Raw genomic sequence first — 26,362 nt, forward strand, 5'->3', positions numbered from 1 at the left:
AAAAGCATCTACGGGACTTTTCCTGACCACCTCTGAGGCTAAAACAAGTCACCGGGCGTTGTAATGTCCTGTCTGTGTCTGCGGAGCGTCTGTGATGGTGGCAGAGGTCACGCAGGCTGTGGGCCTGGGTCCTCCTCGACTCTCTGCAGTCAGTCAACTTGTTATTTCCCTCTGAGCTCACACGCCTCTGCTCTCTCTCTCTCTCTCTCTCTCTCTCTTTCAGTCTGCCTCTCTCACTTTCTCTCTCTCCCCCCTCTTTAAAAATGTTAAAAATCAACAATCTCTCTCTCCATCTGCTTGTCTCTCTCTCTCTCTGTGTCTCTCTCTCACCCCCCCTCCCTCTTTCTCTGCCTCCCTCCCCTTGTCTCTCTCACTCGCTCACTCTCTCGGTGTCTCAGTGTCTCTCTATCTCAGACAGGCTCCCATGCTCTCCTCGGCTCCTGTAAAAGTCCTCTCTCTGTCGGATAAATGGAGACGACCTGAGCCGCTGGGACTGCTGGTGAAGCAACCGGTTTCGTGATTTATTTATTTTTTAAAGAAAGAAGAAGAAGAAGAAGAAGAAGAAGAAAAACACCAACCGAGAGCACAAACAGCCGGGTTCACTCTGCCCTGCTGCACTCTCTGGACTAAACTTCCACCGCAGCTCAGGTAGGTCCAAAAAAAAAAAAAAAAAGAAAAAGAAAAAAAAATCATCATTTCCTTCTTTGTCCGCGCCTTTTAACTGTCGATGCGCACAGAAAAAGGGAAGAAATGGGGAAATATGTGAGAAAAGTTGTCGATCAGGTTTTTTAAAACGTGCGTCAGTTTGAATGGAAAAAAAAGGGCGAGAAGCCGCAGCCCGTCACAATATGTGTCACCTCTGTCGAGCGAGCAGCGAGCGCACGGCGCGCTGAGAGAGCCCGGAGGAGCCGCTCTCTGACTCCTCACACACTCTCTCTCTACACCTGAAGGCTGCAGGTGGGTCCTCTGACAGCTCCTTGGCTCGTTCAGCGTGAGACGGTTATTAGTTTGGTAACGCAATAGCTGAGTTTCCGTCATCACCGAGGCCGTATCAAGATGTTTGGGATTCCCGGAGCAGGTGCAGGAGACAGAGGGACCCTGTGGAGGAGGGACAGGATGCAGTAAACGCCACTATTTACGCTGAGATGTTATGTCGGGCTTAAGAGAGGAAAGTTTTTGTTGTCATGCACAAGAGAGAACACAAGTTTCACCGACGCAGGAAGACATCGTTCAGCGACCCTTTGAGGCCAGGCAGCTTCTAGAAACTAATCGCAACTAAACTAAAAATACCTGTTTGTCTGTGTGAACTTAAAGGGCCAGTGTAGTTATAGAGAAGAAATTCAAACTCAGAACTTGAGTATTTACAATATTAATGAGGTAATAATACAAAATGTTTTTTCCATCCCTGAATAAACAAGCTGTTTTCAGAGGAAAATAAGGTCTTCAGATTACTGTACGAAACTAGAAAGTTGGCAGGGTCCGCCACATATAGACAAAGTAAGACAGTATCAAACTGTGTCTTTCTGTTTGTTCAGTCGTGAAATCATGAAATTGTCAATAAAGTCACTCAGTGAAGATCTTCCTACTCCGATTAAAAATGACATACTGCACCTTTAAAACTAAGCTGACCATTTCAGTCTGATCACAGCAGGTGCACATCAGCTGTCAGAGGAGCCGGGTCTCACTCCCCCGCTTTCTCCACAGACAGGGGCCACATATCAAATTCCTATAAGCTTCAGCTATTCTGCCGGACAATAGAGCCTTTATGATGGTTTGTACACCTGAACCAATCATATCTGCCTATCAGCTGGCCGGCCGGCCAATCCCAGTCCAGCGTGCTGACAGGGAGCCCGGACACAGCCCTTATAGAATCGCTGAGCCTTGTCGCACTGTCCCAAGGTGTGTGTTTGAGCCATCTTCTCTGAGTTTACGTGGAGCTTTAGAAGAGATTGAAATGTTATTTCCAACCCTGAAGAACGTGATCATGTACATGCGAGAACATAGTATAAACTGAATTCAGTGTTTTCTTCAGATTTTGTACGCTGATGTTAAAGTGCACCATAATCTTAACTCACTTACTTACAGATACGACCGATGGGGAGGAAAAAAAAGTCTGATATCGACATATTGGCCAATATATACACATCTCTGGCTGTGATCCCACAAATGTCAAAACAATGGTGACAATAACATCAACTTCACTGCAATTGAAGTATTAGAAATATTCTATAATAATGCTTATTCTGCATTATAATCTCTAAAAAAAGAGTGTTTTAAAATTGCCACCTATCAGATATACCAATACTGATATATCTGTGATATTGGCCAATAATAATGGCAAACAGATATATCAGTCAGGCTCTATCATTGTATCATCTTTATCGCCACATATGATAATGATAATCATCAATAATATGGTAACGAAAGCTCAACAATGATTTGCATTTCTTAAAGAAACTTAAAGTGTAACTCTCGCCAAAATGCAACCTTTTAACCCTAACCCTAACCCTAACCCTAACCCTTAAGACATGCAGAACAACCACAGAGCCACTAATGTACTAATAATGAAAGAGTATAGTCATATTCTGTTTCAAATCAAACAGCAGAAGCTGGGCTACAATGTGTAATAAACATGTTTATATGACCCAAACACAGCCCAAACACTACTCAAATAAACAACTAAACATCAAACTTCGTGAATCACCCTAACCCTAGAAAACTGGCCTGCAGCTTAAAGGGAGGGTTACTTTAAAAACGTATTTGGATACACTCGCTTATTAGCTGTTGAGAACTGTAGTCAGTAACATAATCCATGTATCCCAATAATTAATAGTGATCATAGTCATGTAACTTGATTACTCTCCATTGGATTCCCTCAATACCCAATATGTTCAAACAGGGAAGAGAAGTATCAATCAGATGACTTTATTTCATCTTAATAACGAGTGTGTATCTGTAACAACACACACTGCTCAGCCCCTCTGATGCAGACAGAGGATGTGGTGTGTTGGTTGGAACAAATATACTATAAATATCATTACCGTAATATGACTATAAATGTCAGAGGCGGCTGCTCAGAAGGTCATGAGTTTAATCCCCAGCTCCCTGGGCTGCATGTCCGAGCATCCTTGAGCAAGACGCTGAGCCCCGAATCGCTCCTGATAGACTTCACCGTGTATTGTCTTAGATTAGGGTGTCAGAAGTGTTGTCTTTTCCTGGATTTGAAGGCAGCGTAACAGTAAAGATTCACTCTGAGTCATTAGATCCACATTGTTGAGTGAGGCTCAAAATGACCCAGGCTTGGCACTTATGAAGCGCTTTTAAGGAAGGGATAAATATTGTGTGTCACAATATAGCCTCAGTGTGTGTGTGTGTGTGTGTGTGTGTGTGTGTGTGTGTGTGTGTGTGTGTGTGTGTGTGTGTGTGTGTGTGTGCCTCCTTTGTGCTACATTCAGCCCGCCGGTTCTGTTGACATCAAACAGTCTGTTCTCTGTGCAAGATCGTTCATCTCTTCCTGGTATATGATGTTATTATTTTTGCAGCAAGGTATTCGTAACAATCAACAATCTGTTAATTACTGGTGTCAATAAATCATTTCATCATCCTCGTTTGTTATTATGACGTACTGACCTAAGGCTGTGAGAGGCCTCAGTTCATTCTCAGCACGCCATAAAAACAGACATCATATACATCATATGTTTACTTCTTATTGTTGACTCATCCACTCTTCCAGTGAGTAGCACAAAGGTGAAAAAACAACAACTAGTGTTTCATCATCCGACCCTGTGTTATAAAATGATAAATATTTGAACCTTGTACCTTGTAGTATATGGGTCAGTAGCACATTCACAAGATTCATGCTGCGACGAACTCCGATTAGAAATTCACGCGTCACAATATAGCTGTCGTGGCTGGCTGATAGAGACACATATCTGGGTCACGACGGAGCTCATTTCTAGGGAAACGAAGAGGAAATTACTGATAATTACTGAATTTGACAGTCTCATTCTGTGTCAAATCGACACAATCGCCACATAAACAGAGAGAAACACAAAGTCGGTTTGGTTTGAACTCAGCTGCAGAAGTCAATATCAGCACAATGAAAACTGAGTGGAAATCTGTTTTCATTTAAAATCTACCTTAAATTCTCCTTTTGCTTTAAGGACGCCGAGTTACTGTAACAGTAAAAATCTGTCAGGAAAAAAAACGTGTGGCTTTAAGGTTCAGTCTGTCATCTCTGCCCCTGGGGATCTAACTTAAATAAACAAACATCAAGATGTAAGTAGCCTGGGATCATGGATCACTGCTGATGAAAATCTGATGTGACTCACTGACAACATTATGTCTTAAAAATTCATTCTTGTCATTTTAAGTCATGTTTACAGACTTCCCTCCTCGAAGTTATAGCAGCAGGCAACCGAACGAAACGCCCTGTGAACTGAAGCATATAACGCAACAAAAATCTCGCCATTTTTAAAAAATATTTCAATGCAGACTGGTACATGTTATACTATTTAAAGCCAGAAATGAAAATTCAGTTGTTGTCTGCTTCCCCTTGTGACGATTGGAAAGTCAGATGAAGCTTTACAGTCCACAAAACAATTGTGGAGCTTCAAAGGGAACAAGAGCTGCAGCGTTCTCCTCCGCTTCTTCTTCTTCTTTTTCTTCTTCTTCTTCTCTTAAATAATTGATGTTGATGGGGGAAAAAATAACCGTAAAATGGCTCCTCTTCTTCTTTGGGTGCTCTTCTTCAGTTGTTGAGTAGAATGTTACAACACTGTTTTGCTGTGAAGCTCCAGAAACGTTTTGCAGACCGTGAAACGTCTTCCGGACTTACAGGCATGGGGGTCGAGTGGATAATAGCTGAATTTTAATTTTGGGGGTGAATTTGTCCTCTAATTAGTGGAGCGCATCATTCAAAACTTAATATGTGACATTCATTTCTATGTGGTCATTTTATATGAGCTGTCGATTCAGTGAATTTACAGAAAGTAAGCGCGCGTTTATGCCTTTGGGTACATTGCTTTATTAACCTTCTGTGAAGTTCTTACAGCAATTTGGTTTCGGTTCTAAGGTATTTTAATCATAATCGTAATCTGTACTTTACACGCTTGCATGATTCATGACACTGAGTTTGTTTGAATGATGTTGGATGTGGTCTTCTGCAGCCCTTTTGTTGCCAAAATGGTGGCTGACAACACTTGAAGCTGCCGTCAGCGATGCATCCAGATGTCAATAACTGTAATCACTAGCCCCATTCGCTCTGCCGTTTGGACGCGGGGATGCTGTGTTGATTCTCCACCTCCTCCTCTGTGTGGATGTCTCGGAGGCGGCAAGGAATGAAATTTTGCTCTGGTGCTGATCCGCCTCTGATGGTAGTATCAGCGGAGTGTTGGCGAACTGAACCAGTGTGACTGGATAAGCCAGCTGCGCGTATTGATGCGCGTCTGGCCTGATAACTACACAGGTCCCTCACTCATCTAAATAAAGAGAAATGTCCCACAGAGCAACGTTACATGACCAAACAAAAGTAACGTAATAACTGTAACCGTCTTTGGCAACTTATATGAGGAAAAAAATACCGCAGCTGTACATGGAGAAGTGTCCGTCCTCCTGTCTGTCCTCCTGTCTGTCCTACCGACTCTTTATCACATTTTTGCCCGAAAAAAAAAAAAACATCTGTCATTGGCAAAAAACTTTGACTCACCAAGTGTTTGTTGTAAAAAAATTCTCTGCGACCGTTAGCCCTCCCAACCGAGACTTCAGTGAACTTTCCCCTAATTATGTCATTTAGAGCGAAAACATAACTTTGTCACTTTCCAGGATGTTTAGTGGGTCAGGATCTCAATCATGACACATTATAACAGCATCCGTGTGATTCTAAGATGTCCGCAGGTTTAGATTGACAGGACACCACCTGGGAAACACCTTGAAAACACACCTACATCACCAACATGACATGTACAGTACATGTCGTGATGGTGATGTGCCTCTTTGGAAGCCACAGCACCGGCTTTCTGTGTGAATTACACAGCAGTTTGTTTTTAAGGCGGAGATGCTTCGCTCTGTGTGAATGACCAATGGCGGAGAATTGGCGAACCACCGCTGCTGAGATAATGCAGCTTCTCTGTGTGAAAGGGGCTACTGTCAGGTCAGTAACCCATGTCTCTCCGCCGTCTGCTTGTGAACGGGATCCTCCTGTCTGCTACCCTGTCTGCTGATCACCGTTACTGCATTCATGTGGTGACGTAGAGAGGAGGGCGGGGGCTGCCAACTGCAGCGTGGACAGGAAGGTCAGCGAACGGCTAACAGCTTCCAGCAGCTTTGATATTTGTATGTCTGAGATGTGTAGGAGACCTGAAGGCGTGATCTGACTCTGTCTGGTCTCTTCTGTTCACGCGACATCTGCTGCATGCTTCTGCCTGAGGTTTCTTGCATTTCTTTCCCTGTTTGAAGGGTTTTTTGAGGGAGTTTTTCTCTACTGTAACAGAGGTTTATGTGGGGAGAAGCTGCTGTGTGCTGCCCCCTGAGGACAGCTGTGACTTTAGGCCAGGCACATAAAAGTTGTTGAGAGTATTTATACACGGCAGTTGCGTTCGCGTCTCTGCTTCTTTTGAATCTTGTATAATGGAAAATGCAAGTCTAGATGTGAACGCACGCACGCGCACAAGCACATACACACACACACACACACACACACACACACACACACACACATTGCTCTAAAAAACCCTATCAAGTCCCCTGACCACATCACTATAAACAAAGTTGGCCGCCCGAGAGGACTAAAAGAGAATACAGGAAGAGAGCGACTACTCACATCTGGTTTGTAAAGGAGGAAGCAAGGATGAGTTTTCTCGGTAATGAACTCCAAAATAAGAGAAGAGAGAAGAGGAAACATGCATGTGGTTACTGAAGGGGGTCTGTGCGTGTGTGTGTGTGTGTGTGTGCGCACGCACTGTGTACTTCTGCATGCGTTCATGGGTGTGTGTTGGTGAGAACTCTTGTGGTTTCGTCATCTGCTGCTAATGTGTCAGTGTACACACACACACTGCAGACACAAATGATAGCTTCAAGTGTTCCCGTGAGCCTCGGCCTGCGTTTGAAAAGAAGCTTATCGTTGAGTTTGTACGCCGAGTGTCTAAATATTTGAAAAAAGCTCACAGTGTAACGCGCAGATTGCCGCCGACAGGAGCTGAATTAAAAGAAAGAAATCATCCACAGATGCATCCTTTGCCTACAATTAAACCACAGTGTGTGTGTCTGAGTGTATTAAAGCACAAGCTCAATTTGTTCTAGGCAACAGTAGTAAGCAAATGTGTGTGTTGACATGAGTAGCGGCTGCTTGAATTTGCCTAACTGTGGGCTGCAGGTCACAAAGCTGGATTGTACGGATAACATACACCAGCCAGACAGCATGCAAATCCCAGAGGTGCATGGACGGTGTGTGTGTGTGTGTGTGTGTGTGTGTGTGTGTGTGTGTGAGAGAGAGAGAGAGAGAGTGAAATGATAGCGAGAGGAAATCAAGTGGGAGTTAGAGGAAGATAAAGAAAGAAGTGTGTCTGTAGAAAAAGATGAAACAAAAGGAGATGCAAATGGAAAGACGTCAGTCGGTTAAAGTTTATGTGTTTACGAGGGAAACAGATGAAGAAGTGGAGAGTGTGTGGGATCCGCCCTCGCTCCGTCCTCTGGTACTCCACTGAGCCTCAATGAGCTGATTTGCAGATAATTAACATACATGTTTTTAATAGCGGTTACTTGTTAACCACCTGGAGCACATCAGCCATGACCACCGTGTTCTTAGTGACCGTGGCCTGTGTCGTTGATAAGTGTTTTCTCTCCATCCGTACACACTCCATCCACACCTGTAACAAAGGGATCTAGTGGTTGGAGGTAGTGGTGGCAGTGGTGGATTCAGATAGTTTAAATGGCAGGGGTGAAGAAATGTACAGGTCACCAGCCTACAGACAGTCGTGATACAGTTGTAGTGAACTGGCAGGACGCGTTAAAGGGCACTTTCCATGTATTATCTACCACAGGAGCATCCAAAGGGGCAATTTTGCTGCATTATTTTAATATGTTTGTGCATGTGCATTATGCAAGCCTGCGGTGAACTTTGCATGAGTTTTATAAACAAAGTGCAATCTGGCTTCAATCTCGTCTACCGCCGCTGTGATCTCCTCTTCAGAAAAGATTGATTGAACCCTCATTTGTGCCGGCGGAAAATTGCAGGACAGGTGTGATCAGTTTAAGCTGATGTGAGATTTATAGACACAGGTGCATGAGATACAAATGTGATTCTTTGAACATGCTGATGCAAGCTTTTGTAATACTCAGCACCTCAGGTTTTTGGATTTATGCACACAGTGGATCAGTTTTAACATTGTTTTTTTTTTCTCCTTTTTTTAAAGCTTGTGTTATGGGTCTGAATACGTCCAGAGCAGATTTACGTCGACAGTTTTAGCCTCCGCTTCACCACAGAACATTTGAATAAAAAAACCCAAACAGTCTGCCGTTGTGCTCCCAGTCCTGTGAGGCTCGACTTCTGCAGAGCAGCGCTGCCATCGCATAGCAGTGTTGCCATGCGAGTGCTGACAGGGCGATATACTCACGATCAAACGCAGATGTTGGTAGATATAAGGCTTACCATGTCCGACTTTACGGCTGACATTGCAGTAGTGATGGTGTGACACTGACATTTCTAACATGCTTTATCTCGAGAAACATCTATATCTATGTTTGATGCCATATTTGAGGGTATAATATGAAAAAGAGAGAGAATTGGCTAGTAGCAGAGGACAGCAGGAGGTTAAATGTCACTCTTGTTTTTATTAGAAATATTTATTATTATATTATTTATCATTTATTTCTCTTGAGGTTCAGTGGTTTGTGTGTGCATCAACTTTCTGTTAGAAGGGTGTGTAATTTAGGTTTGAGTTAACTGAGAAATAGTGCAACCTTATTGCCAATAATTTATTACTTAAGAACATGAAGACGTGTCTTATCCTGCACCTTAGCTTGCTGAACAAAAACTAGATCGCTATTTAGTTGCTCAGGTGCAGCAGCACTAATCTTGAATACCCTAACAAACCCTAACAATGCTTTGTCTGTAGAGTGTCATGTAGCTACAGCACCCGATGGTTCACTTTTTCCTCTTCTCCACAGTGTAATACCAGCACTCCCCACAAAAGAGCTTTTCTGATATCCCCCCCCAAAAAATTCTACCTCCTTTTAATGAATAAAAAGGCAGTTAAGGGAAGACGCAATCATGTTGCTTTCAGGGGATCAGCAGAAATAGAAAGCGTCATAGACATGTGAATCAAATGTCACGACAATCCAGCCAGGAGCTGTGGAGCTATTTCACTAAAAGCCACAAACACCAGCCTCATGTTTGAGCGGGACTGGAAATGCCAGAATAAATTGTGGGCATCGGCAGGATTCATCGTCATTTCATGGCAATCCAACAAACAGTTTGAAATGGTGGATGGGCCATCTTTAGATCCATGCCAGTAGCAAAGCTAAAAAATATAGTCACATTACATTTCTTATAGTACTGACTGTGGCACAGTTGAATGCAAAAAAAAAAAAAAAAAACCAACATCATGTTTTAAAATCACTGTCTTTAATTGCGTGGCTGTGATTGCTTGAGTCACTTTCCTTTGAAGCAGGAAGAGGAAAACCGCTAAAAAAAGAAAAGATAGCTGTAAAATTGTTTCTCAAGGCCAGTTTTGTTTGATCTGTCTTGCAGACAACTAACCACAGGTAGACAACATGATGGCAGCTGGTGCTTCCTCAGAACCATAAGGAAACTGCGTTGCTGTTCCATCTTGCGCACTCACCATTTGAATATTACGCAGGAGAACAACCACAGACAACGTTTCGGTACCATAGGCAGACACATGCATACGTTGTTGGTCTTATCCCCCCCCCCCAACCCCCCTGCAGCGGGCATCTCTTTGACTCAGCTGGAAATAATAACTGAGAATGACTCTGTTTCAGGGTGCCAGAGATGGAAAACGGGACCTCGGAGGATGTGGAGGCGCTGTGGGAGAAGGTGGAGTGCAAACGTTACGAGCTGTGTCGCACCATCTCCCCGGCAAAGCTCACCCCCTACCTCCGCCAGTGCAAAGTCCTGGACGAACAGGACGAGGATGAGATCCTCAACTCCATGCTGCTGGTGAACAAAGCAAACCGCACAAGTAGGTAGAGGGAAGTGTGCGTCACGCCCCACGGGGCTATGTGCCCATGAATGATTTGCTTCCAACAAACTGTTGCAAACTGTTCCTCTTAACCCCGGCGTTGTGTGGCAGTGGAGGCAGGTGCTTTTGTGCGCTGAAATGTAAGTACGCTGATCTCTCTTTTGTCAGGCCGTCTACTTGACATCCTCCACACTAAAGGAGAGCGGGGGTACGTGGCATTCCTGGAGAGTCTGGAGTTCTACTACCCCGACCTGTACAAGCTGGTCACAGGGAGGGATCCCACGCGACGCTTCTCCACCATCGTGGGTGAGGCTGAAACCTTTGCATGCAGTCACACGCACGCTTATATATGCCAGCAGCGTCTTTATGTTTTGTCTTTATCAAACTTGGTGCCTGAAGCCTTTTTTTTTTTTTTCTTTTTAAATTGAGAAGTAACAATGTCTGACAGAATTACATGTAAAAGAAATGCAGTCATATCAGTGACTACGCAACGCTTTTCTTACATCTCATTCAGTGTGTTCATGTTTGAATCTGAAATTTATACAAATCAGCTCGCAGCGCAATCCGGTTGCACTGTACAGATGTAGATGTACAGGATGTAACACGTGTGTGTGTGTGTGTGCGTCTGTATGTGTTTCCTCGCTGCAGTGGAGGAGGGTCACGAGGGCCTGACCCAGTTCCTGATGAACGAGGTGATGAAGCTGCAGCAGCAGTCCAAAGCCAAGACCCTGCAGCACGTCGAGCTGAGCAGGAAGAACCTCACCCTGGAGGATGAGCAGAAGAAGCTGCGGCTGGCCAATCAGGAGCTCCATGCCTTCCAACAGAGTAAAAACACATGTTGTTATTCTAGATATCATGACCTGCAGGGCCCCCTTCAGTGTTTCCCTGCTGCATTATTTGATAAAAGAAGACTTAAAGGTGTTATTGATAATATTTAGCCACTAAATGCAGCGTCCCATTTCCCCACTTTGTATTGTGTATTCCCCACATTGTATTTACCTTACAATGCTGCTGTTGACCGAATTGTACGCCCCCTCAAGTGGTTGCCAGTTTGTTGCACTACTTAACACTGCAAACTTTTGCCACAGACGTTACATTAAAACCTGATACAGTGATGGAGGTGGAGCCCCATTAATTCCTGTGAAAGCTGCTCAGTGGTGCATCAAGCCCATGATGGCTCCACTTGCCATCTACAAGCGTCCTCCTTGCCAAGTGATCCGGCTAACTTAGATAAACTACATGACTACAGTGAATGGCTCAAATTATGATATTCAAACGAGTCTTTTACAGTGTTTAATATTAGCACCAGTCTTTTTGGGCCCTGGTGTGTAATGTGATGTTATAAATAACAGTTTGGCTACTGAGAAAGTTGGCGCACTTCCTGGGGGGCTGAACACTTGCTAAAAAACATCATGTTGCAAACCCTAGCTTATAAACGTTGCTAACACTAGCTGATTAGCATTAACATTGCTATTCCTAACTTATGTTAACGTTGCTACCATTAGCTAATATTACCATTGCTAACTCTAGCTATTGTTAATGTTGCTAACACTGGCTAGCTAACTGAATTGCAGGACAGTCACATATTGTAGAAAATCTCCAGATACTGGCAACTAACACGACTACTAACGTGATTTTTGATAGCCTTATACTATTGGCTGAGATAAACAAAACAATCATTTTGGACCTGACACATTTTTAAATTATCAATTCAAAATCATGATGATGTTTTGAAGGAAAAGAGAAAACTTTTATTCTGCACCCTTCTGTAAGCGCTGTACATGATTATTCTTATTTTTCAGATACGTGTCCACATAAAATCCCTGTCAATATGATGGTTTAATCATTCATGATGGATAATCTGTACATCAAACTGTTCAACATCTAGTCCAAACCAAAAGTGTACTGAAACTGCCACCCCACCACACAGGCTTGGTTTACCCTGCTCGGTGCACCACAGTTGGGTTTATTAAGGCCAGGCTGCCAATTACATCGTCTATCATGAAACTAGGACAGTGCGATGTTCATTATCATGTTCTATGTAGTTGAAACCTGCAGCTGGCACACCAAACACATTCAAGTTTGAACAAATGCTAAAAATAAATCTAATACACTGTTCTGTGTGGGTCCACTCATGTCTCTCCTGCGGTGTAGTGTTCGCTCAGATGAGGAAGCTACAGTCGGCACTGCATTTTGACACAAATTTCCTGGTCGAGATGATTCCTCATAAAATCCTCACAATATCAAAATATCACATTATTACCCAGCTCTGTTCCTTTTTCCAAATGTCTGTGACCATTTAATTAAACTGTTAACGATAAATGCTGATGTGCATATCAGAACAATCCAAGACAGTAGCTGAAAGGAATAAATACACAAAGGGAGAGAGTCTGTTCTGCGACGGCTCAAACCGACAGGAGCTCGCTAACACTCGGCAGGCTAGGCCTGTGGAGCCTTGTTAGGCTAACGCTACAAAGGAAAAAGGTTTAGTTACTGTGTGCACTTACAGCAGATACTTGGCTGGTTTAGAATTACTTTAACATTGTTGTTGTTCTAGCTAACAGGAGCTTACTGGCTAAATTTGGTAGCACTTGTTGAGCATGCTAGCTTAAGAGAAGCAGAGGATACATTGGGTGGAGTAAAACACCGTCAGTAACAATGACACAACAAAATAAAAATTGGAATTACAAGGAAGATTTTGATTTTTTGTTAGACTGTATTAATGACTGCGGTTGGTTCCCCAGGGTACAATAAGCTGAGAGAAGAAAGGAACACCTACAGCGACGAGCTGCTGAGAGTGAAGGACGAAAACTACAAACTGGCCATGAGGTACGCCACGCTGAGCGAGGAGAAGAACATGGCTGTCATGAGGAGCCGAGACCTGCAGCTAGAGGTACTGATGACCTGTGAAATGCATTAAGATGCACATTAACATTACGTTTTAACTCACAAAAATATGTAAGAAATGATGATGAGAAAACATTAGTGATGAGCTCAGAGGGGGATTGGTGGGGGTGAAACCAGCTCACTCGCTGATGAAGTCATATCTCACTTTTCCTTCTGTGTCCTCTGTGTGTGTGTGTGTGTGTGTGTGTAGATTGATCAGCTGAAGCACAGGCTGAACAAGGTGGAGGAAGAGTGTAAAATGGAGAGGAGGCAGAGTCTCAAGCTGAAGAACGACATCGAGAACCGACCAAAGAGAGAGCAGATCTTTGAGCTGGAGAGAGAGAACGAAATGCTCAAGATCAAACTACAGGAGCTGCAGTCCATCATACAAGTACGTACCTACCTGGAAGACGCTGTTCAGTAGTTTGTGGCCCAAAGTTTTACAGTCAGTAAAGCAGAGCCTCTTCTTAGATTTGTTTTTTCCTCGATAATGTTCCTCACTTGGCTCCAAGGTTGAGTAATTCTACTGCACAGCCTACTGAAGGTTTGAGTGGAGGGAGTGGGCTACAGAACACTTTCTGGCTTAGGTCAACATTGGAGATGATTTACACCACAAAAAAATCCATTTTCTGTACATGTTTCAGCAACTGTGATCTAAGAAATGAGTCCCATGGAGGACAGATTTGGTTCGCTGTGGATGACTACTACTGCTAATCTACGGTTTTCTTACATGTATATACACATGTACAGCCAATAACTACCTGGAACTCTGATACATTCTTCTCAGAACCTAAACTGGTATTACTTGTTTCGTTTTGGCAACAAACTGTTAGAATGTGGATGTGGTTAACATGTTAGCTAACGGTTGCCTATTCACACATCCAGCAGACACATAGCGACATTAACATTATCTTAGAATAGTGTCTCTGGCTTTGTCGAGCACAAGTTTATGATTATGATTCGTATACATATAAATATGATGATAATAATAATGATTATATATTATGTTGCAGAACAAAATGAGAAAAATCTCTTCACCTTGTGTTAAGCAAAGACCTTATATCAGACAGATAACCCTGCGGACATCGACATGTAGGAACCAGACGACCAAAAATGTTCTTCATTTATGTAGTTAAGGACTTAAGCACAACATATTCACTGTCATTTAGCTCTGTTTTGGTCTCCACCACATCCTCAGAGAAACGTCTCCCTCTTTAGCTGCTAAAGGCTACGCTATGTTCACCAGCTAGCTGCTAGCCAGGTAGCAGACAGGTAGTAAAAGATTAGGTTTATAAGAGCAGGTTTTCTTTTGTTTTATTTGAGTTATAAGAGTTGGACTGAAGCTTATAAGAAGGGCGAGCATGAAACAAAACAGTTAACCAGAAACCATGAGCTGCGTAGATCTGATGGGGCTGGCATAAAGCGGTTTGTGTGTCTCTCAACGCTCAGCCCGGCCCGCTACCTGCGTCAGACAAAGCCATCCTTGACATTTTGGAGCACGACAGACTGGAGGCATTAGAGGACAGACAGGATCTGGTCAACCGCCTCTACACCCTCCAGGACGAAGTCAGACAGGCTGAGGAACTGAGAGATAAGGTGACAAGCTCACACCACCAACACATTTACATATTCACATGCATGTAATAGATATGTAGTAGATAAACGGTCTTGTGAGCATCCTCGTTTGTATGAATGTGAATCAGAATGGTTAAAAAAAAAAAGCATACACACACACACACACACACACACACACACACACACACGACCAGAGTGTGTTATGCCCATGAGACCATTTGTGAAACACACCCTGTGAAGAAACCCCCATCAGGCCTCTGTCTTTATGTAACATTTTGTCCTTCTACGTTTCTCTTCCTCTATCTGCCTTTTTCTAATAAACTATAACACCTGTTGTTCTTTATATGTGTGTGTGTGTGTGTGTGTGTGTGTGTGTGTGTGTGTGTGTGTGTGTGTGTGTGTGTGCGCAGTACCTGGAGGAGAAGGAGGAGCTGGAGCTGAAGTGCTCCACGCTGCAGAAGGACTGTGAGATGTATCGTAACCGCATAGACACCATCACCATCCAGTTAGACGAGGTGGAGAAGGAGAGGGACCAGGTGAGGAGCAAACACACACACACACACACACACAGTTTCCGTCCACTCTGCATCGTGACCTTTTGCAGTTTTGCACATATTTTGTTTGTATTCATGAATAGAAAGTTTTTTTTTTTCTTTTTAAAGACGGCGTCGTTATGTCTCTCACCTCTGCTCCCTCACTGCCACAGGCCTTTCGATCGAGAGACGAAGCCCAGCACCAGTTCTCTCAGAGCCTCATCGACAAAGACAAATACCGCAAGCAGATCAGAGAGCTGGAGGAGAAGAGCGACGAGCTCCACATCGAGATCGTACGCAAGGAGGCCAAGCTGGTCACGCTGGAGTCTCGCCTGCGACGGATGTCCAAAGACATCGTTCTGGAGCAGGTTCAGAGTTTGCCAAGGGACCTGCCCCCGACCATCATCTCTCAGGGGGAGGGCTTTAAACCCATCCAGGGCCAATCAGAATGGTCCAGCGATGAGTCACCGGAGGATAAGTTCTTGACCGACGAGCCACGCCTCAAACGCAGACCCAACTTCAAAGAAAGGGTAAATATGAGAAAAACTGACAGATCTTTAATTTCTTTCACAAAAAAAGGCCCATTATCAGGTTTACAGTTTTATTTTGAGTCTTGTTGGCGTCCTTCAATGTCCAAAACAAATTATTTTTTTATCATACCATCCCTTGCTGCAGCCTCTCTATTCACCCTCCTAAAGGGGGAAAGCATATGTTGTCAAGGAAATGCTGCAAACTAAAGAACGTCTGTGTTTTATATCTTAGAAAGGAGTGAAGTCTCCGATCTGTGTGCCTAAAGACGTCAACTCAGACGCCCCTCAGCCTGCAGGTATCACATGCTCACATGTCACATTACATAGAACAGTGAGATTTCAGCGAGTTCACCCACAATTGTCTCCAACTTTCAGCTCTGTCCGTCGGCGGAGGAGAATGTCTGGAAATCCAGATGCCGAACTCGCACAGCCACTCCCTCCCGGCCTCGCCCAGCTTCCCGATGTCCCCCATCTTCACGCCCTCCTCAGCTCCTCTCCTGTCCTCCTCCTACTCCCCGGCCCCCTCCCCCACCCCTTACTCTGTAGTGGAACCGTCCAACAGGCCAAACATGGTGAGGTTTGAACTATTTGTTGTAAAACTGGCGACTTGACAAAATGGAGTTTCTGAGTCTGTAATTGGTTCTTCTGCCCTGTTTCTCTTGTCCAATCTCCAGCTGCGTTACCGTAACGACAGCATCCTGTCCACACTCCCCGAGCCGCCGGAGCAAGCATCACTGTACCGCAGAGAAAGGGAGAAGGAACATGACTTCCACCCCCGCAGGTAGTCACAGCCCACTGCCGTGATTATACATAGCTCTTAATTAATATGATTAGTTAGTCATTTAAATATACAGGGTCAATGCTTGGCTGGTTTGTGTTTCATTTCCAGTGATGAATGGCTTTAAAATACTCTCATGTTTGGTCTCTTTTAGCCTCTCTGACTTTGACAGTGACAACATGGAAATGGAGTTTGGTAAATTCTAGTTTTACACATTCCTCTAAATTGTTTTTTGACTGTATCTATCTTAATGTCGACCATTTCGAATCAGTCTCTTTATTAATCTCTCCGTCTCGCCTTAGAGGACGAAGTGCATCACAGTCCGCCTTCTGTCCACTCGTCGTCCTCGTCCCATCAGTCAGAAGGGATGGACACTTACGACCTGGAGCAGGTCAACAACATCCTCAGGAAGCTCTCTCTGGAGAGGTACAGCACAGACATTTACATGCACAAGAGTCACTTTGGAGTGAAGCTTTTCAATGTCTTCCACTATAAAACGCGTATGTCTGTGTGCAGGCCCTTCCGTCCTTCTCTTTCCTCCTTCTCAAGGATCAGCTCTTCTCTAAAGCCGGTGCAGGAGCTGACGCTGCTGGGCGACAACCTCCTGAAGGACATCAGTCTGGTTGGAGGCAACGAGAGCGGGATTTTCATCTCATCTGTTCAGTCGGGCTCGGCGGCAGAGAAGGTGGGGCTGCGCGAAGGCCACCACCTCCTGTTGGTATGTAGCATGCTGACAGCTAGGTTTAAACTCACACTGGCTGTGTGGCAACAGCCCTGTTCTAAACATGTTGAACCCATTTTGTTTTTCTCGCTTGCTCACCCCATGACCTTAATCTGTAATCACAGGACTTATCTGCAAAAATGTCAAAATTAGACATGAAACATGCAAGCTTTAATCTCTGCGATCTGTCTTGTGCTGTGATTGGCTGAGCAGCTTGAGGGATGCATACGCGGGGAGAACCAAAGCATTTCATTGGATACCAGCACACAGGAAGAAGCCCATTGGATGCTGCAGCACTGCTCCGGACAAGTCAAGCTGCACTATAGAGCCAACTTTGACTGTAAGTGCCGTTTTTATCCAACTTGCAAATATCTGTAAGTGGATCAGGGCCGCTGTGAAAGAACAACATTTGAATTCTGACTTTGTTTTTCACAATTAAACTTAGAATTTTGAGGAAAACGCCAGAACTCCAATCCTCTTGTTGTGTCCAGTTGAAGTGGTAAAAAGAGATGTGTAAAAAATTAAAACGTGTGTGTGTGTGTGTGTGTGTGTTCGGCTCCAGCCTTCCGACGACTTCAGAGGAGCCTGACGGACGGCACTCTGGCTTCTGGCGACTCCTTCTACATACGGGTCAACCTCAATATCTCCAGCCAATCGGACAGCTGCTCCCTGAGCGTGCGCTGCGATGAAGTGGTGCACGTGCTGGACACCCGGCACCAGGGCCGCTGCGAGTGGCTGTGCGCCCGTGTCGACCCCTACACCGGCAACGACCTGGCCGACCGCGGCACCATGCCCAGCAACTCACGGTACGGAGGAGTCCTTTAAAAACATACAGGTGCCAGCATTAGGACTGGGGGCTGGATCAAACTTGTTTTTTTTTGGCACATTTAAAGCACACGCTACAGGGTCAGCTTGGAGTCAAAGACCGTTTAAATGCTGGAGGGAACTGAGCACCATGCATGTGTTCTGCTTCAGTGCTGCAGGATCCTGAGCGTGGTGGAAAAGTGATGTAACAGTTGAGCAACCATGCAAAGTTCAGCAGGCGTCTTGAGGGGTCTAATTCTGCTTTGCAAAGTTTCACTTATCTCCCAGACGCAGCAGCAATATCTTCTCACTCACACACACACACACACACACACAGACACACACACAGTCAGACCTGAGTCTGACGACTGGTTGCTGTCACCAAGAAACACAGGAAGCAGTGTGATATAAGGACAGATATGATGATGGGTTTTTTTGCAATTGTGTAAATTTTTATCTAAATTTGACAATTTAATGAAGACTTGGTGTGTATGTGTGCGTGTGTGTGAACATAGGGCCCGACAGCTGCTCTTGGTAAAGATTCAGAAGTTAGTGTGCCGTGGGGGAAAAGAAGAGAATGAAAGTCAACGCAACAGTCGGGTGAGAAGCTTCCTGAGCTGGTTTCTCTCTTTCTTTTATATACATGCAGTGCATCACTGCGACACATCCCATTCGACCGAAACAAAAAGTCTGTATGCAAAAGAATATAGGATGCCATCAAAGGAAGCCAGTTTCTTTTCTTCATGTCTTGCAGGGCAATTCTGCCATCAAACACATTTCATTTAAGTATGCACTGTGCAGTAGTATCAGGGCAAAAAGAAAATCAAAATATTTTTTTTAAAAACCAATAGCAGTAACTCAGTGACAGCTTGATAGGAAAATATGAGTATGTACATATGAAAAATGTGCAGGACCTCCCCATCTGTACCCTTTTTATTACTGTTACATACATTTCCCATTGTTCTCATGCATTGGTTGTTGTGTAACTGTGTGTCTAAGTTGTGTGGATGCTCCTGTTTAGTATTTAACGCCGGAGGAAGCGAGCGCATCTCCTGACCCCAAAGCCAGCCCACGCCTGTCGAGAGCCAGCATCTTCCTCACTCAGATAATACAGGTAACGAGGCGCAAACCAAGCTGAGATGTCCTGCACCAAACACACTGAAACATCATTATAAGGGAACACTTCACCTAAAGTATGAGCACTTTAACATCAATGACTTGCATCAAATAGCTTTAAAGACATTTAAGGGCCATTGAAGGTAGTAAACATGATGGATGGCGGGGAGTAATATTCAGGGGAAGACTTCCTGAGATCAGCATGGTAAATTTACATTGTTTTCTCTGAGATTGAAGTGGTCAATTTAGGAGACAATTTGTATAGATTTACAAGAAAAAACTTCTGTCGCAGTGGTGGAGTCAGAATGTTTTAGGGGCAAGGGGCGAAAATGATAAAAGGGGGCACCAAAGAGAGGACACTTCACCACGTCCACTGGACGGGCACTTCTATCTACCATATGGGCATCCAAGAGGGCAAAACACCTCTAAGTCCACCTGTGTTCTCTGAGATTGCAAATTATAAGAAGGTTGTTTGATGTTTTTTGTCAAGAACCACACGCCTGACTCCAATTTGCAAGGTACAGTTGAGGTCACCCCCTCCCCTGGCTCTTTAAAAAATGTTTTAACCCGCAATGGCCCTAATAAGCTATCAACGTTGGCTTCTAATCACAGATAAACATTTTGTAAGCACATTCTTGCAAAGTGGAAGCTATCTTACGACAGCAAAACAATATTCAAAACTTTCAAAAGTCTTAACTCAGGTATGACTCTGCGTACTTTGCAAACTTTGAAACAAAAACACACATTTCTACTAAAACTCTCCATCGTAATCAATAGCAAGTGCACTCAGCAGCTCACACTGGCTGACATGACCTGATGTGACCTGGTAGTGAACAGTTATAGTAATGAAAAATGGAGAAGTATCAAGTCAGAATGTTTCCCCAGTTTGGTTTATTGATAACATGAAAGTAATCTCCCAGCTGGCAGGCAGCTGTTTCCCTAAAATGAATGCGCAGAATTACTGAACAAAGCAGTACAGCCGAGACGCCTCCAATTATACTCTTTTGTGCTAGTTTGTCAGCAGAGTGGATATCAAGTACAAGCGGATGAACAGCAGCGAGCGCGTGAGGATCATCAACTCAGCAGCAACACTACCCAGACAAGGCCTCGAGACGCTGCGACCTGAAGGTGAGGACAAAGTGAGCAACCAGAGGAACTTCTATAAAAGGCAAAAATACATGAAAAACATGCACGGCGGCATGCTGCTGAAAATTCACACGTGAAACCAGATGAATTAGCAGTTCGAGATGCAAATTTTGAAAGTTTCAGTTGAAGCGCAGCACGCAGTTTGTGAAGTTGGAAGTTTAAATTGACGCACAAGCACTTAAAAAAGCGAAGTGAAAGTGCTGAAATAGTTGCTGAAGTGTCAGTCGATGTGTGAGTGGTGGAAGCAGTTGACTTTTCAATTGATGTGTGAGTGGTAAAAATAGTGGAAACCTCAGAAGTGTAACGTGAAGTCTAAATGTTGAAGTGTGGGGGACTATGAGCAGGTGAAATGTCAAATCAAGAAGAAATAGCAGTTCAATGACCACAGTGACAGGTGACATCAGGTGAAGTGTCATTTAAAGGAGACATATTGTGCTCTTTATAGCTCGGGTTACTACTGGAATAGGTTCACATGCTTTGGTGCTCAAAGAAACACATAGCGCTCTGCTTCCCCCTCTGTCTGAAACACTCCTGTCTCTTTAAGGTGCCAAAATACCCAGTCTGCTCTGATTGGTTAACAGCAGTGCAGCTGTGCTAAATAAATTCTTACATGCCAAATTAGCCATTATGTGTAAATAACACAATTAGGGATATGGTGACATCATGTGTTGTCACAAAGTCACATAATTAAAGGCAGGACTACTCAGGAGGCGTTGCAGGAGCAGTGTTTTCTGTGGGAGAGAGGAGCTTTTTGACTCTCAAGATCGTTTAAATGCACATGAAGATATAACAAAAAGCACAATTGGTCTCCTTCACAGTGTAAGATCATGACACAGTTGAAGCCTGGTGATGTCACCCACTCTGGGTTTCAAGACTTTGTTCAATACACATAGATGCAAAAATCCGAGATAGCTGAAAAGACCAAACAACTTCAGCTGCAGTTATAGAAAAAAAACAAACTATAAAAGGTTTTAAACAGCCAAACTGATATGATAAAGTACCAGATGTGGAGACTTGTTTAAAGTCTTATTTAAGTTAAAGTCTGAATGAATATGTAGCAGTTAAAGAGGAGATGAAAAGTTTCAAACAGGGTCACAGCTTTTATTAAGAGAATGTGCAAAAATAGACCCAACAAGACTCGAGTGAAAAATGAGAGAGATCTATTTTGTTGAAATTACAAAAAAATCTTACTTCAGATGAAACACACATTGACGTGTATACAAACAATGGCAACAACAAACATATCAGAAAACTTCTAATAAACAAAAAATAATTGTCTTTATGAAAGTGATCGACTGGGGAATGATATCCATTAGTTAAGATTTCTCAAAACAATTTTTTGATGATTCTGATTCTATATATATTTATGGTTTTATGATGGTTTAAAGTTTAGCTCATTCAAAGGGCAGGTTAACTAAAGCTTGACATTTCCGGTTGAGACGATCTCAATAGACAATCCGGTCAATAACTTTCCCCGTGGACCTTCAGGCTCTCTTGTCTCTCAGGCTCCGGATGTATTATTATGTGTGCCTCTTTTTGTATGTGTGTGTAAACAGATGCTGCTGACCCAGACAGTGAGCTTAGCAGGAGTTTGAACCTGATTCCCTACAGTCCCGTCACCCCCCAGCGAACCCAGAGGAGAAGACCAGTCCTGTTCACTCCCACTGCCCTCGCCAAGACCATCATCCAGAAAATACTCAACATGGGGGGGGCCATGGACTTTAATATCTGCAAACCAGGTCAGCATACAAAGTGAATCTCAGTGCGAAACATGTGTTTCCATCTCGTTTGCATGTGCGTTCGCCTTTTGTGAGTCAGAGATGGAAGAGATTGTGTAGACAAGCAGTTAATGGTGGTGAAGGAGAGAGAAGCTACATTGGGATTCAGGTCAGGTATTGTACTGCACTGTAGTGGTAATGTTAAGGAGTGTAACCAGAGAGACGGCGGAGGCAGGATGCAAGATGGCCTAGATGATAATTAGAGGGATGTAGCAGGATGATGACAACGATGAGGACGATGACACAGAGGAGCTTAAACCTCCATTCAGGGATATTTTAGATATTACAGCTAATTCCGCTGTCTTCCTGTAATGTGAAAAAGCTGCTAACGCTGTCAAACCCACAGAGAATTAATACTGCGGCCCTATGACAAACCTCCTGCTCCCATGGCGGGGGGGTCGGACAGGCTGCTGGGGTGCGGAGTCAAACATCTGGCATGAAGCTGTGTGATATCTTTGTTACGTGGAGATTCCCCAGGGCAAAAAAACCTCAAAAGTTTCTCTTCCTTGTGTATTAATTGCACTGTGCTGTATGAGCGCAGCATATTTCTGTCTCAACAGTTTCCCAGCATTTCAGGCATGTACTTAGTTTTGTCTTTATATTTATACTATTATGGGTTCTTTTTCAGACACTCTGTCCAAAGAAGAGTTTCATCTGAAACAGAATGTGGAGCCTTTCATTCACTACAAAGAGAAACACGCCACGTTTGAATGCATCACGAGAGAAAATATAGAGGCGGTCGCTGCTAAGGTATGCCAGTGTGTGTGTGTGTGTGTGTGTGTGTGTGTGTGTGTGTGTGTGTGTGTGTGTATGCACCTGCATTAATATTTGTTTGCCCTGCATATTTTGCAGTATTTTCACTTCAAAGACTAGTCTGAAATACCACAAGTTCACACTTGTGTGCTTAATATTATGCCAGCATAAAGATTAGATAAAAGGAGAAAGTGCTAGCCTTTCTTTCATCTGCAATCACTGAGCACTAGAGATACTATTTTGATGACTTTTTTACCATTTCACAGAACCAGGTTAGCTGCTCCCCCAGTTTCCAGTCATTGTGCTAAGCGCTAAGCTACGCTAACTCGTTGCTGGCTATGGCTTCATATTGACTGTACAGACATACGAGTGGTATCAATCTACTCATTAAACTTTATGCAACTCTGTTTCACAAATTATTCAACAATTTCTATTTTGCTCTTTGAATTTTTTTGTATGTTCCTTTTTAATTTTCATTACATTCATGCTTGAATTCATTATTGTTCATCATCAGCAGAGCAGCAAAAAAGTTGTGACTTTCTGACTTAACTTTTTGTTCGTATGAATTGAGAAAGTACCATCATTTTCTCTAAGATCTGATCAAGCACGTAAAAATGTCCGCTGGAAAAGTGTCATTGTGTCATGTGACGTGTTGTGGACTTATCTGCGTGTTCAATCGTGAGCGCACGTGTCCGCATTTCATGGTAAAGGTGTAAAATTGTTTGCATTTTTTCCACCCCGTCACCAGGGCAAACACTGCCTGCTGGAGGCTGAGCTGAGCTGCGTCAAAGACCTTCTGCGGAGAGAAATCTACCCAATCATCATCTACGTCAAGATCTGCGAGAGAAATGTCAAGAAGTTACGGTAGGCCCCGACGAACCAACCTCGCTCACTCTCACAAGTTTACCCACTGGCTCTTCCCCACACAGCTGCCAACCACAAGACTTTTTTTTTTTCCAAATACACGTCAATCCTTGCATTACATTTTTATTTTGAAAACAGGAGATGAGACAATAGATAGATAAAGCACGAGTCCGCTGTTGGACTCCCTGGGCGTTCATATATTTGAGGTTTACCGCACAATGAAATTCAGCAGCATTGACACAATAGTTGTGAACTTGAATAAGTGATAAGAGAAACGGAACATGAGCTTTTTCCTGTCTACGATGGTGAGAGAATTTGGCACCTTACTCAAATTAACGATGTCAGTGTTAATACATTCTTCAGTTTCTGCAGTGTTCGAGCACAGTTATTGTTGGTGAGGGTCAACAAAACCTGATTCTTGACAAGTTTTTATAGTTGGCTGCGCCTTTAAATAGACAGATTGCCAGTGTATCATCAGTTTCATCTCTCTGAGAGTCGACAACAAAGCACACAAACCACTGTTGCAAAGTGTCTACAGGATCTCACTATAGACACTGGGTTCCAAACAATACCGCACTCACCGCCGCAGCACTGCTTCCTTCCTGTTTCCTGTCCACACAGGAAGCTGCCTCTGCGCGTGGAGTCGGAGGATGAGTTTGTGAGGTCGTGTCGGGCGAAAGAGAAGGAGCTGGAGGGCATTCCCTGCCTCTACGCCAGCCTGGAGCCCGAGGCCTGGGCAGGGACGGACGACCTCATCAGGGTCATCAAAGACCGAATCCTGGAGGAGCAGAAGAAGACGGTGTGGGTGGAGCAGGACCTCCTGTAGACACACCACCCATCGATACACACAACAGTCTGTACATGAAGATGAACATGTTTCACTGAACACCACAATTCACGTCGTCACACCATGCCTTCTATGCATTTTTATATTTATACTCAAAAATGTACATGTGGACACTCTGTTATAGACTTAAAATAAATGCATTATTATTATATTTTTTAGAAACGTGTGCCTCTCTTTTGATTCAGAGAAATAAATAGATGGGAAACGTCAGAAAAAAATGGTCTTTCTTTTTACTTAAAGTTTAGCATTTAAAGTGTTAACATAGCACTTTAGCATTAAAAGAGCTGTTTGATGCTCCTCACTTTGATTATGCCGCCCTCTACTGTCGACTCTTCACGCTGCAATGACTGAACCCAAACCAAAGCATATCTTGCTTCTTTTCCAATTAGTTATGCGCCACTTCTCCCAAAATGTCACGCAAGAAGATGAATCATTCCTGTTTGAACAGAATAAATAGAACTGAGCGGCTCGTGTTATTGAGAACACTTTGCAAATTTGCACCACTTTTTTAAATAAACACCAGCTTTAAAGGTCAAATCACTTTTTCTTTCTTCGTTTTTATTTAAAGGCAAACACAGGTACACAGAGGATCTGAGCCTAAACCTAAATATCTCCTTTTGACCCATCATCACCAGTCAAATGTCTATCAGTTGTAGGATGTTGAAAGGGAACTCAGATCTGTTGTTAACGTCTGTCCTGAGTGATCCGATCATAGTGTAATTTCACATTCACTGAGTCATTTCATTGTATGAATAAGCACATATACAATACTTGAGGGTTCCTACTAGTAGCTACTTATATTCTTTTTAAAAACTGATCAAACTGACCAACAGTTGACAACGATGACATCTTGCTGTAGCGTATGTTAATGCTGATAGAAAGTCTTGCTCTGTTACTGTGTAGTAGTCCAATAGGGACAAATGCTTCTTCTGTTTTCCTGTGGCAGTATGGTGACTATCATTTTTACAGTTGTGATTGCCTTTGGCAGGCAGGCTGCAACCAAACTACTGTGTAAGTACAGGGTGACACAGTGAGAACAGTGGATACTTAATAATCCAGCCTGCACCCCTGAAAGCACTGCATAAGTACAGGCTAGTAGTGCAAAGAAGCATTTTGTACAGCACTGGTTAACAGAGCCAAACAGCTGACAACAATGACATTATATATACATTTTTCTTGAATAGATATTCTAATTGAAGTCTATGTAGGTATGCACTGCTCTCCCTTTGTAGCCCTCTACTCACACAGTGCTTTGGGTGTAGCTTGCCTGCAGCTTACAGCTGTACAAAAAGATTGCCACAACTACCATAGGAAAAGGTCAAAAGCATTTGTCCTTCTTGGACTGTTACATAATAACAGAGAAAGACATTGCATTATAATTAACATATGGTGATGCAGGATACCACCAACACCTCCTGTTAATCAGTACTTTACCCTGTAGGTGCCCAGGATTTACAAAACACTTAAATGATAACTTATTTTGTCTTTCCTTTTCCAAGTGTTCTCCCTTGTTTGTACCTAAATCTAAGTAACAGAAGAAACCAGTAAGTACTGTGTGTGTGTGTGTGTGTGTGTGTATATATATATATATATATATATATATATATATATATATATATATATATATATATATATATATATAATAAATAAATAATATATATACAGTATATATATATATATATATATACTTATTCATGCAATTGGATTACTCAGTAAGTTGCAAAAGAAAAAGAGGCAAATTACATTAGAATTTGCAGGTTGTATGATCAAATGGAACCAAATGTTCATATATGACTTGGTATGAGTTCCCATATGTGCCATCTTGGGCCACT

The 26,362-nt window shown here is 43.3% G+C and overlaps 1 protein-coding gene across 1 annotated transcript; it reads left to right on the forward strand.

Annotated features, from left to right (window-relative positions):
• Positions 1 to 382: 382 nt before the first annotated feature.
• On the forward strand, positions 383 to 24,683 carry card11 (caspase recruitment domain family, member 11). Its single transcript, XM_037089687.1, has 24 exons — positions 383 to 648; positions 10,000 to 10,199; positions 10,368 to 10,505; positions 10,848 to 11,024; positions 12,944 to 13,092; positions 13,297 to 13,476; positions 14,535 to 14,681; positions 15,071 to 15,196; positions 15,367 to 15,723; positions 15,956 to 16,019; positions 16,099 to 16,295; positions 16,398 to 16,504; positions 16,656 to 16,696; positions 16,804 to 16,927; positions 17,018 to 17,219; positions 17,436 to 17,562; positions 17,785 to 18,028; positions 18,542 to 18,626; positions 19,048 to 19,140; positions 20,156 to 20,270; positions 21,845 to 22,027; positions 22,695 to 22,816; positions 23,568 to 23,683; positions 24,305 to 24,683. Exons 2-24 carry the CDS (start codon positions 10,010 to 10,012, stop codon positions 24,507 to 24,509), a joined length of 3,489 nt encoding a protein of 1,162 aa, XP_036945582.1. The 5' UTR covers positions 383 to 648; positions 10,000 to 10,009; the 3' UTR covers positions 24,510 to 24,683.
• The last annotated feature ends 1,679 nt before the right edge of the window (positions 24,684 to 26,362 follow it).

The sequence above is a fragment of the Acanthopagrus latus genome, chromosome 23 (genome assembly GCF_904848185.1).
Source record: "Acanthopagrus latus isolate v.2019 chromosome 23, fAcaLat1.1, whole genome shotgun sequence".
Taxonomy (NCBI): domain Eukaryota; kingdom Metazoa; phylum Chordata; class Actinopteri; order Spariformes; family Sparidae; genus Acanthopagrus; species Acanthopagrus latus.

Bases quoted from the DNA above. Each gene is read 5' to 3' on its own strand.
- card11 (XM_037089687.1), top strand. From the start codon at position 10,010: ATGGAAAACGGGACCTCGGAGGATGTGGAGGCGCTGTGGGAGAAGGTG. The intron at 22,817-23,567 runs GTATGCCAGTGT...CCCCGTCACCAG, and splicing joins TAGAGGCGGTCGCTGCTAAG to GGCAAACACTGCCTGCTGGA. The intron at 23,684-24,304 runs GTAGGCCCCGAC...CTGTCCACACAG, and splicing joins AGAAATGTCAAGAAGTTACG to GAAGCTGCCTCTGCGCGTGG.